This window comes from Panthera uncia, chromosome E3, assembly GCF_023721935.1.
Source record: "Panthera uncia isolate 11264 chromosome E3, Puncia_PCG_1.0, whole genome shotgun sequence".
NCBI lineage: Eukaryota > Metazoa > Chordata > Mammalia > Carnivora > Felidae > Panthera > Panthera uncia.
The window spans coordinates 2,061,738-2,073,226 of NC_064815.1; the positions used below are offsets into that span (position 1 = coordinate 2,061,738).

Genomic DNA, 11,489 nt, shown 5'->3' on the forward strand with positions numbered 1-11,489 from the left:
CGTTCACTGCACGCCGCGAGCGCTGCCCGACGCCAGCCCCCAATCCCTCCCGCTGCTGCCACACCCGCCCCTTCCCGGGCATGAGTAACCTGCTTTCCCCAAACAGGCCGCGGCGGCCGGGCATTTCCTGGGGGCCCAGAGACCCAGCCCGGAGCCCCCTGCCGGCGGCCTGGAAGACCCTGCACGAGGGGCCTGAATGCGGGCCGCGGCCGCAAGGAGGCCGAGGTCGCGTCCCGGCGGCTCCTGGGGCCCCGGGGTGGGCACCCCGCCACACCCCTTCTGGGGGGCCCTGAAGAGCTCCCTACCTGCAACCCGCTCCGCTCCGCCGGCTGCTCGGCTCCGACTGCCAGAGGCTCGCTGGGGAGGGGGCGTGTTCCGCGGGGCTGGCCCGCCGAGGCTCCGCCTCCACAAGCTCCCAGCCAATGGGAGCCGGGGCGCCGAACGGCCAGGGGGCGGGGCGCGCGGGGCCAGCCCCGACGGGACCTTTGTGTCCGCCCGCGGGACTGGCGGGAGCGCGGCCCCTCGTCCCGCGCGGGAGCCGGGAGGATGCCCGCCCGTGCTGCACCTACGGTCGGAACATTCCCCTGAAAAGTGGAGGTCCCGTTCAGGTCCCTCCCCTAACAACCCGCGGCAGGTCCGGGCCTAGCTGACCTCCGCTCCAGGATCCGCAAGGCCCGCGGCGCCTCCGTTTCAGCGGAGAAAAAGAGCTCCAGGAACGATGAGAAGGAATAAAAAGAGAGGTAGAACGGAAGGGAGGAAAAGAAAGGGGGGGAAAAAAGGGGAAACCGTTCATTTGTTCTCTTGTTTTGTTCTTAATTTGCATTCCCTCCTTGAGTCCTCTGTGTCTGCAGAAAATTGACAATACTCTCCTTTTATAGGAGAGGAAATTGAGGCATGGAGATAGGTGACCACACCCCGTCCCCTGCCTGGCCACTGCAAGTCTCTGCAAGAGGAGCCCCTAAAAGCCAGCCCAGCCCTGGACCGTGGCTCACGTCGGTGGAGGGGCAGGGAGGAAACCCCTTAACTGTCCTGGGCCTATAGTCCCAGGGCTGGAAGTGGCACGTGGGTCCCTGCTGGAGCCCACCAGCTCTGCTTGCCTCTCAATCTCTCCCTCTCTCTCCCTCTTTTCCCCTCCCCACGTGCAAAGACACCACTGAGGACACAGCAAGAATACAGCTGTCCCCAAGCCAGGAAGAGGGTCCTCCACCAGGAACCAAATCTCGGGCATTCTGAACTTGGACTTCCCAGGTTCCAAAAACGTGAGAAGTCACTTTCTGTTGCTTACGCCACCCAGTCTCTTGTTTTGTTATGGCATCAGGAACAGCCTTTTCCTCCTCAACTAACCACAGAATATTTTTAATTTTTATTTTTTTAAGTTTATTTATTTATTTTGAGAGAGAAACACCACCATTGGGGGAGGGGCAGAGAGGGGGAGAGAGAGAGAGAGAGAGAGAGAGAGAGAGAGAGAGAGAGAGAAAGAATCCCAAGCAGGCTCAGCACTGTCGGTGCAGAGCCTGATCCAGGGCTCGAACTCAAGAACGGGAGGTCATGACCTGAACCAAAACCAAGCGTTGGACACTTAACCAACTGAGTCCCCCGGGCACCCCAGCCTCGGAGAATCCCACACCTGAGTTTGGTGCAGTTCCCGTCTGCAGTCATCACTGGGGTATCATCGGTGCCAGGCCTCCGTTTGCGGTGCTGAGCATCCAGAGTAAAAAGTGCCCACCCAGTTCCCGCCCTGGATGGCAGGCAGGTTGATAAGGTAGGGTGTCAGGTGGTGGGCTGGATAAGCATCCCTGGCTCAGTGAGTGCCCTGCCCTTGGCCCTATCAGAGAAGACGGGTCCGTGGAGAAATTCTTTCTCCCAACTTGCCACAGCTTGAGCTTCCTGCAACCAGAGACATCAGCCCACTATCATGGCCGCATCTCATGGCACTGGCCTAGTGGCCAGACTTGAGCCAGCAGCAGATGAGAAGATCTGGCCTAACTTTTCCACCCAATAAAGACCAATCATCTGTCCAGCCATGTGACAAATAGTTATTGCACATGAGCTCTGTTCTAAGCCCTGGACTAAACAAAACTCGTGTTGGTCCTGTCCTGCCATCCCCCGTCCCCCAGAGGGTTACAGTCTAATTAGGGGAAGCAGATGTTAAACCAGTAATCACAATGGTATAAAGTCCCGCTGTATCCATAGCAGGGACAGCATCATGCTGGAGAAGCCAGGAGAGTCTTCTCTGGAAAGTGCTGGTTGACCTGGGGTCTTCTGGAAGACCAGGAATTGAATAGACAAAGGAAAGGACATTCCTGAGGAAGGTTAGCACACGTGCAAAGGCCCTGAGACAGGAGTGTGGTGGGGCTAGGACACGAGAAGCGACGTGGACAGAAGTGATATGGCCAGAGCCAGAGGGGGCTAAGTGGATGGGTCTCAATTACAGAGCTTCACTTTAAGAGTGACAGCAGCCTGGTAAGGTCTAAAAGCAGGGATGAGAGGGAGACTCCTCCCCCCAAAGTATAACTGTCCACCCATCTGCCCCCCATTCCTTCCCACCATGACTTGGACCTCTACTGTCTCACCAGAAGCAGTGGCCTCCTCCCCTGCCTTATGCCTCCCTTAATATCCGTGACCTCGCTTGTTTTCTGTGCAGCAGCCAGAGTGAGCTTTCAAAAGTATAAATCTGACTGTTGCTAAAAAAAAAATTATTTCTGACCCTTGCTGAAATGGTAAGACAGACTTTGTTCAGCACTGTCGTGATAGGGACAGGGGCCCCTGCAGTGGGGTTTGCATTCAGGGAGAGAGATGGGGCTCACGTCCACATACAGGGAGGAGAAGATGTGTAGCCACAGAGCAGGGTCCGGGAGTGCGAGACTGCTGGGAGGAAATAGCAGGGGGAAGAGGGGGGTCTGGCTAAGCTGGCCTGGCAGGATTCTTGCGGAAGACATGGGCGGTCACACATCCCCTGGGAGGAGGCAGGGGATGAGGAATTTGGTCAGACCTAGAGGGCAGGGAATTCTGGCTAAACCAACTTGTCAGGATTCTTGCCAAAACTGGACTCTTACAGGGACAGGGTGGGAAGCTCCATCTTGTGCCCAGGCGAGCCGAAGGCTCAGAGGAGCCCAACTAAAGTCTGGTCAGGGAGAGACTCTCCGTCACCAGGTCGTCCTGCCCCTGCTCAAAACCCTTCAGTAACTCCCTGTTGCCCTTTTAATGAAACCCAGACTCATGTGCTGTAGCACTTAGGATTGACTTAACATAAGAAAACTCCAGTAAGGAGCATCACCAAGTTGGGAGGCACACGTGTCATGGAAAAGACGACGGCAGGGGATACGTCTGGGGTGGATACAGCAGGTCTGGAGGCCCTAAGGATTGGGTCCCCACATGCTTTAACTCTCAGCAGGTCCCCTCTCTTGGCACCTCGGTTTTTTCATCTGTAAAATGGGGACAATGTCAGCACGTCTCTCGATAAGGTTGCCGTGTTAAAGTGAGAGAGTGCATGAATGCTTAGGCACGTTGTGAGAATTATTTTTATAATGTTTGTTTGTTTTTAAATGTTTATTTTGAGAGAGTGATAGCGAATGGGAGAGGGGCGGGGGGAGAGAGAGAGAGAGAGAGAGAGAGAGAGAGAGAGAGAGAGAATCCCAAGCACTGTCAGCACAGAGCCCGACGTGAGGCTCAAACTCACAAACCAGGAGATAATCGCCTGAGCTGAAATCAAGATGCTTAACCAACTGAGCTACCCAGGCGTGCCTAAATGTTTGTTTATTTGAGAGAGAGTGAGAGAGTGCACACGAGTGGGGGAGGAGCAGAGAGAGAGGAAGAGAGAGAATCCCAAACAGGCTCCGTGCTGTCAGCGCAGAGCCCAACGTGGGGCTCAGTCTCATGAGCCACGAGGTCATGACCTGAGCCGAAATCAAGAGTCGGACGCTCAACCGACTGAGCCACCCAGGCGCCCCCAGAGAATTATTATGATTATTGTTACTTGCTTTTTAAAACACCACTTGCTTAAATCTAGGTGTCGCCCTTAGCAATGACCACAGCCACCCAGTTCTGCCCCCTACAATGTGCCAGGCACACTGGACACCTTCAACTCTGAAGACCAGCACAGGTTGACTTCTGAAACCCTCGTCACAACCCAGAAGAACACGCTCTGGGGACGGGGAAATGAGGCTCAGGTCAGCAATGCGACTTACCCAAGATCATGCAGCAATACCTGGACAGGCCAAGATTTGGACATTGCTGTGTCACACCCCAAGGTGCTCATTCCCTAGGTGACTTAGACTGAAGTCCCCTCCCCAGGATGTGTCGCCCCAGTCTGCGTCCCCGAGAGGGGCCTCCCCGGGCTAGAGCAGGGATGGGAACTTGGGCTGTGGGAACACCAGCTCCTCCCTGCCTGGTGCTCTTTGTGTCTTTTGGGCCACCACTTTCTGGAGAGTCACTTCCCCGTCCTTGGTCTGCCTCCAGCCACTGCCCCTCTGTGCAGCAGCCCCAGGAGGTCTCATAACATGCATTGGATCTCAGCACTCCCTGCCCAAGCTCTGCTCACTCCACTGCGGCCCTAATGGGCCCCCCAGGGCCTTTGCACAGGCTGTTCCCTCAGCTGGGAACAGTCTTACCCCACATCTTCCCATGCTGCCTCTTTCTAGTCATTATGCCTCAGAAGAGGTGCCCACCTCTGCCCACCCTGAACCAAATGTGGTACCTGCTAAAATGTGAGCTTCCCAGGGCAGGTACCTTATCTGCGTCCCATGGTTTTTATGTCTGACTTATAGTAGGTGCTCAATAAACACGTTGAAGAAACAGGGGCAGCTGCCATGTGATGGGAGGGAACAAGATGTGTCCAGGATGAGGGGCCTGACAGATAACTCAATTTCCCCTTCTGTAAAATGGCACCAGGAGAGCCTAGAGTGGAGAAGGGGTTGGGTGGGGCACCCAGGGAAGGGACTGAGCCCCTCGGGCAGCTCTTGAGGCTGAAAGCACGAGGTCCAAGTAGGCTGGCCAAGCCCGCGGGCTGAAGGAGGAAAAGACGGACCCAGGAGCCACCTATGCGGACAGCCCACACACTCGGATACCCAGGCCGCGCACCCCTGCCACCTAGACACACACAGACACCCAGACATGACAAGTCCCACACACAGCCCACCTGAGAGGCAGGGACACACACACACACAGATACGTCCACGTGCAAGCCTGCACCACACACACCCTGTGCCAATGAGCACACCCCCTGACCACACAAGACCCACAGCACAGCTACACCAGCACCCCCCACCACACATGCACTCACTCCAACACAAGTCCGCACGGATGGAAGGGTGCAGAACCACAGCTCCCAGGGCTCTTCTCCATCTAGAAAGTCCCCCTCTCCTCCTCCAGGCAGGCCTGGGGGGGGGGGGGGGGCTCTGTCCCAGAGTTCTGAGGACAGGGGATGGGTGGCAGCCACCAGGGAAGAAGTAACCGTGTCACTCGCTCATCTGGGTCCCCGCTGATCAGTGAGAGGACCTTCGTGGGTGCCCAGGGCACAAGAACCACCCCCCTCCTGCCGCTTTCCTTTCCTCGCCCAAGTAGGGAACGGAGCTTAGGGTGCACCCCACCTCACACTCTTCCAGCCCCCAGCTCACCACAGCCTGGGCAGAAGAGGCGACAGGGAAGTGGCACAGCTGGAAAGTCAGCCCAGAGAGGTTAGGGGGTGACCCAATTTGACTCAGCAAGTCCCCACCCAGGGCTGCAGGCTCCCCACCACCCAACAGATGGAGTCAGGGGGAGCTCCAGGGAAAGCCCCGCCCCACACTTGCACAAGAGTGACAGTTAGAACTCATTCCTCCAGATTCCTTTCTCGTCACCTCATCACCTCCGAGCCCTTCTGGGAAGAGAGGCTGGGCAGGAAGCAGATGGGGGGAGTCCCATTGCCTTTTTCCTTTAAGCAGCCCCAGCTGCAAAGCCTTATTGCTCAAGAAGATAGCATAGCCCAGAGAGGGGGAGTGAGATGCCCAGGGTCACACAGCGGGGGAGGACCTCAGCGGAGGCAGGGGGTGGGGCTCCCTGGACCCTCAGCTGCCAAAACTCCAGGCTCATATGCTCCTAGGATGGCCTGCCTCCCACCTTGGCTTTTATGACTCTGCTTATTTAATGTATTATTGTCTTGCTTACTAATATTACTAATTGCTAACTCATTGCAAGCTTTCAATATGCCAGGCACGGAGCTAAGGACTTCACACAGATTTCTTTCATTCATTCATTTTTCCTGCAACAAATCTCGATTAAGCATCTACTGTGTCCCAGGCACTGTGGTAGGGTCTGGGGGAGACACATGTGAACAAAACTGATGAGGTCTGGGCTCTCACAGAGCTGACATTTTAGGAGCAAAACACAATAATCAAGTAAACTAATACACGAACCTGTTAATTCCAGACAGAGGTAACTGTCGCCAAAATCGAACCATGTTGGGGCGCCTGGGTGGCTCAGCCGGTTGAACATCCGACTTCGGCTCAGGTCATGATCTCATGGCTCCATGAGTTCGAGCCCCGCGTCAGGCTCTGTGCTGACAGCTCAGAGCCTGAAGCCTGCTTCAGATTCTATGTCTCCTTCTCTCTCTGCCCCTCCCCTGCTCACGCTTTGTCTCACTCTGTTTCTCAAAAACAAATGTAAAAAAAAAAAAATTAAAAATCGACGCGGTGGACTCGTAAATAGAACAAACAGGGCTGCTGGAGGGGTTGTGGGTGGGGGATGGGCCAAGTGGGTAAAGGGCATAAGGGAGGACACTTGTTGGGATGAACACTGGGTGTTACCCACCGGGGATGGATCACTGGAATGTACTCCTGAAATCACTATAGCACCATATGCTAACTAACTTGGATGTCAATTAAAAAAGTAACTGATTAAAATAAATAAATAAAAGTTGAACCAGGTGGTTATGGTAGAGGGTGGCTGGGTGCTCTGGCAGGGGTCCACAGCAGCCTTCCGTGAGGAACGGCTTATGAACTGAGAGTTTGATGATGTTGATGAGCCATGGGGTAGCTCATGGGAAGAGCATTGGGGGGCAGGGCGGGGCAGGAAGGGCAAGCACAAATGCCCCCGGGGCAGGACAGAACAGAACAGAAAGTAGGCATGCACCAAGGATCAGCCAACAAGATGAAACTGTCTCATGAAATTTCCCGAACTCTCTTGGCAGCAAGGGTTATCATCAGACCCACTTTGCAGAGAGGTGCAGATGCCCTCCCGGGGTCACACAGCTGCGAGTGACAGAGCCCACACTTTAACCACTTCCTCCTCTATGGCAGGCCTTGTTTTGGAGATGCAAAGTTTGGAACCAGACAAACACCAGTTGTCCGAGAGCCCTGAGTCTAGTGGAAAAGTGATCCCCACAGAGAGGTCCCCGAGGAGCCCAGCCAGGCCTCCGGGCTCCCCTGTGGGACCCTGTGTATCCGTGCCAGCTCCACCACAGCCTTCTGTGTGGCCTCGGCTGGCCTCAGGCCCTCTCTCATGCTCATCTCTCCTTCCAGCCTGGTCTGGACAGGAGCTCGCGGCACCGGAGCAGCCTCGGGGGGCACCCCACAAGCCCCAGATCCTGGCCCCAGAGATCCAGAGGGAGGAAGCCAGGCTGACTCGTGCAACCTGGTGCTGCCCCCTGGTGGCGGTGGCCGCAATGCGCCCCCCTCCCCCCGCCCTCCGCCCTCCCCCCTCCTCCCTCCTCCCGAGAGCACTGCCCCTCAGCTGCCTCGCTGATTGACCCTCAAGAGGGCCCCAGCCCGGATCCCAACCCTGCGGGAGGGACACCGCCGGCCTCAAAATTCCCAGAGAAGGAGGCTGTCCCCAACCCCATCCGGAGATGTGTAACCTCAACTCTATACACAGACTCTGTTTCTTGGGGTGGAATATCCAGAGGATTTTAAGTCACGTGGGGTGGGCTGGGTGACTAGAGCGCACAGCTCGTTCATTCATTCGTTCATTCATTCGTTCGTTCATTCGCACATTCAACCTATATTAATTGAGCACCTTCTGCGTGCCGGGTGCTGAGGGATGCAGCAAACATCAAATCTCAGATGCCAATACATACAGGGGTGTGGACAGGATCTGGGATGTGCCCCCGACCCTGCCCCGGAGCACAGGAGAGGTGACGGTGGGCTGTCACCAAGTGGAGGCAAAGGAGACCAGGCACCTGGGCAGGTGGCCCAGGAACTGGAGGTTTCAAGAATCTCGGGTGTGGGTGCCACAGGTACTGGTAAGAGAGCAAGAGAGAGGCATTAAGTGTCCCACTTTGGCTCAGGTCACGATCTCACCGTTTGTGAGTCTGAGCCCCACGTCCGGCTCTGGGCTGACAGTTCAGAGCCTGGGACCTGCTTTGGATTCTGTGTCCCCCTCTTGCTCTGCCCCTCCCCCGCTTGCGCTCTGTCTCTCTCTCTCTCTCAAAAATAAACATAAAATAAAATAAAATAGAAAATACAATAAAATAAAGTAGAATAAAGTAGTTGGAGTTCTTTTACAGTCTGGATACCTGTACTGCAAATATTGTCTTCCTGCCTGTGGCTAAGCATTTTTTCTTCCCCTTTTGAAGAGCCGGTGCTTTGATGAAGCGGGTCTTTCAAGTTTTCCCTTTATGGCTTGTGCTCTGTGTCCCGTGGAAGAAATCTTGATATACAGTCACATTTGTTTGTTTTCCGTTGCTTTCCGTTTTTCGGTGTTGCTTTTTTCTTTTGCATGTGCTTCCTTTTACACTAGTAACAATAATGATATAGTTCCAAAGTCAAACCTATAAAGCAAGGCTTATTTAAAGAGAAAGTGCTTCCACCCCATCTCCCTCAACATCAACCTTTAGTTTTAAAAAAAATTGTTCCGGGGCACCTGAGTGGCTCAGTCTGTTAAGAGTCCAACTTTGGCTCAGGTCATGATCTCGCAGTTCACGAGTTTGAGCCCCACGTCGGGCTCTGTGCTGACAGCTCGGAGCCTGGAGCCTGCTTCAGATTCTGCGTCTCCTCTCTCTGCCCTTCCCCCGCTAGCTCTGTCTCTGTCTCTCAAAAATAAATAAACATTAAACAAACAAAAAAAGAATCGGGGTGCCTGCATGGCTCAGTTGGTTAAGTGTCCAACTTCGGCACAGGTCATGAACTCGTGGTTTGTATGTTTGAACCCCGCGTCAGGCCCTGTGCTGACAGCTCAGAGCCTGAAGCCTGCTTCAGATTCTGTGTCTCCTTCTGTCTCTGCCCCTCCTCTGCTCACACTTCGTCTCTCATTCTCTCAAAAATAAATAAACATTAAGAAAAATTTTTTCAAAGAATTTAAAAAATCGCTCCTTTACTTCATCTTGGAAATTATATACATCCTTTCCCATTTCTTTTTTTTTTTTTAATGTTTATTTATTTTTGAGAAAGAGAGCACGAGCAGGGGAGGGGCAGAGAGAGAGGGAGACACAGAATCCGAAGCGGGCTCCAGGCTCTGAGCTGTCAGCACAGAGCCCGACGCGGGCCTTGACCTCAACAATTGGGAGATCGTGACCTGAGCCAAAGTCGGACGCTTAATGGACTGAGCCACCAGGTGCAGCCCAGCCTAGATTCATATTTTTAAGGCTCCAGATTGGTCCCCACGCCCCCGCCCTCAAGAACCCAGGGCTGGTTTCGGCTCAACCCGAGAAGGACAGTGGGAGAAGGGTTGCCTCCAAAGGGTCCTCAGGCTGGGCCACGGGAGGGTCCCCCCTCCTCCTGCAGGGAGGGCATACAGAGCCCACACCTCTGGCCCCTGTGAGGATGCACATCACAGTGGCTGTTCCACCTGAGCCAGGCCCTGGGAGAGGCACCAGGCAGGCAGGCACTCTGGCCCAAGGGCACCCAGGCCTCGCCATGGGGACTCCAGATAAGCACTCTGCTGCTCAGAGCTTGGAACCCGCCGCTGCTGGGATACCGTTGCTGGAACAAAACACGTCCAGGACACCAAGATGGAACCATCCCCAGGGTGAGAGTTCCCCCCGCCCACCCCCGCCGTCCCGGTGACCAGTTGACTTTGGCGCCCATGGGAAGCAGGAGAGGAGACTGGGGGTCCCCTTGCCTGGCTGGGGGCTGAATCCAGACTCCACCGTCACGTCCTGCTGTCCCCCACCAACTGGTGGACTGTGTGACCCAATGGGGACAAATCGGGGCCTCCCGACATCCTGTGCCCTCTCTTAAAGTGTTAAAAAGAAGCCAAGAAAGAAGCCGAATGACTCTCTGGTATCAGGTGCGGCCTGTCCCTCCCATCCCCTGCCCCACCCCCGTGGCCAGACACAACCCAGACTGGATGGGGCGGCAGGGTGGGGGGGTCCCAGCTCTGCTGATGAGGTTTGGGCCAAGTCACCAATCTCTCTGGATCCGTTTTCCGTCTGGAAAACGGCTGAGAGGATTAAGGGATGGTCGGTGTAGGGCTGACGGCTGCTAACTCGGCTGGGTCAGGTGAGTGTCAACCAGGCAGCGGGCAGCTCCAGGCCGCATACTTCTTTTCTGGCCTTGAGTTTCCTCACCTGTAAAATGGGTACTAAAACCAGCCTCAGGTGGGACACCTGGGGGCACCGGATGGGTATGAAATCTCTTCCTGTTCCCAAGAGTCTAGACTTGAGGGCAAAAAACAGAGAGCGGCTTCCTCTTTCCTGGCCGCCCCCATTGTGGGAAGAGGCACGGGGTGGGAGTGGGGGATCCCAGGCAGCTCCAATTATGCCACAAGGCCCCTCACCTGGGAGGGGCAGGTCCCCATGGTTCCCCATAGAGACACATGTGGACCCCCATCCGTTGACCACAGTCATTACGATTATGGGGCTCTCATCCGCCCACCTCCCAGACCACACACTGGGCTTCCAGATCCCAGAATTCCCTGTCCAGACAGCCTTGCACCTGACTCCAGGGCTGGCATAGGGCTCACCACTGGGAGCTGGGGTTGGGGTGGGGGGGGGGTGGGAGCAAGCTGCACGTGCACACGGCGTGACAGTCCCCTTGTGGGGCAGGAGGGAATGAAGGCTGGGAGGAATGCGAGGGCGCTGTGGCCCCAACTGTCCTTCTGGGATGGAGCAAATGAAACGCTGCCACTCTTGGAGCCTTGGAGCTCCTTCCTCCTTGGGAGGTGGGCATCCTCAATTCACATACCTGCTTGCTGGGGGACCTCAGGCAAGTTGGTTAACCTCTCTGAGCCTAGTGTCCACATCTGCAAAATTGGAGTAATGCCACACGGTTACCTCCCTGGTGTTTTCACCAGAATCCATGGAGCCAGGTGTGTAAAACGTCTGGCACAGAGTCTGACACGTAAACAACAAATGCTCGATGTTTTGTTTCTTTTAAAGAGATCATGGGCCCCGTGCTCTTTTTACGTCCTCAGTTTCCTGGTACTGCCTCCCGGAAGAGCTTTCATTCTAGGACGTGAGGACACAATTGGGGTCCGAAACGTCTGTGTTCAAACCTCAGCTGCTCCATCTATGCTACGCAAGCCTTGGCATTCGTTCCTCCAGGCCTTGGCTTTCCCTCCTGTAAAATGGGTGATAC

At 55.3% G+C, this 11,489-nt stretch overlaps 1 protein-coding gene and 2 long non-coding RNA genes across 7 annotated transcripts in view; 2 read left to right on the plus strand and 1 right to left on the minus strand.

The window, feature by feature from the left end:
* Positions 1 to 358: 358 nt before the first annotated feature.
* Positions 359 to 6,914, plus strand: LOC125927862 (uncharacterized). Of its 2 annotated transcripts, XR_007459476.1 has the most exons (5): positions 359 to 740; positions 879 to 992; positions 1,148 to 1,259; positions 4,010 to 4,169; positions 6,406 to 6,914. It is a non-coding gene; the product is annotated as an uncharacterized LOC125927862 (long non-coding RNA). The 2 variants fall into 2 exon arrangements; XR_007459475.1 differs by lacking the exon at positions 4,010 to 4,169.
* Positions 6,915 to 8,444: 1,530 nt separating this feature from the next.
* LOC125927865 (uncharacterized) lies at positions 8,445 to 9,781 on the minus strand. The gene is made up of 2 exons (XR_007459479.1): positions 9,718 to 9,781; positions 8,445 to 8,708 (listed from the first exon to the last, which is right to left on the minus strand). It is a non-coding gene; the product is annotated as an uncharacterized LOC125927865 (long non-coding RNA).
* LITAFD (LITAF domain containing) overlaps positions 9,735 to 11,489 on the plus strand; it is a 3,576-nt gene continuing 1,821 nt past the window's right edge. For 2 of the 4 annotated variants that reach the window (XM_049638212.1, XM_049638214.1), the window contains exon 1: positions 9,735 to 9,939. In XM_049638212.1, the coding sequence (XP_049494169.1) occupies positions 9,735 to 9,939 (205 nt within the window). The other 2 variants (XM_049638215.1, XM_049638216.1) reach the window with 2 other exon arrangements.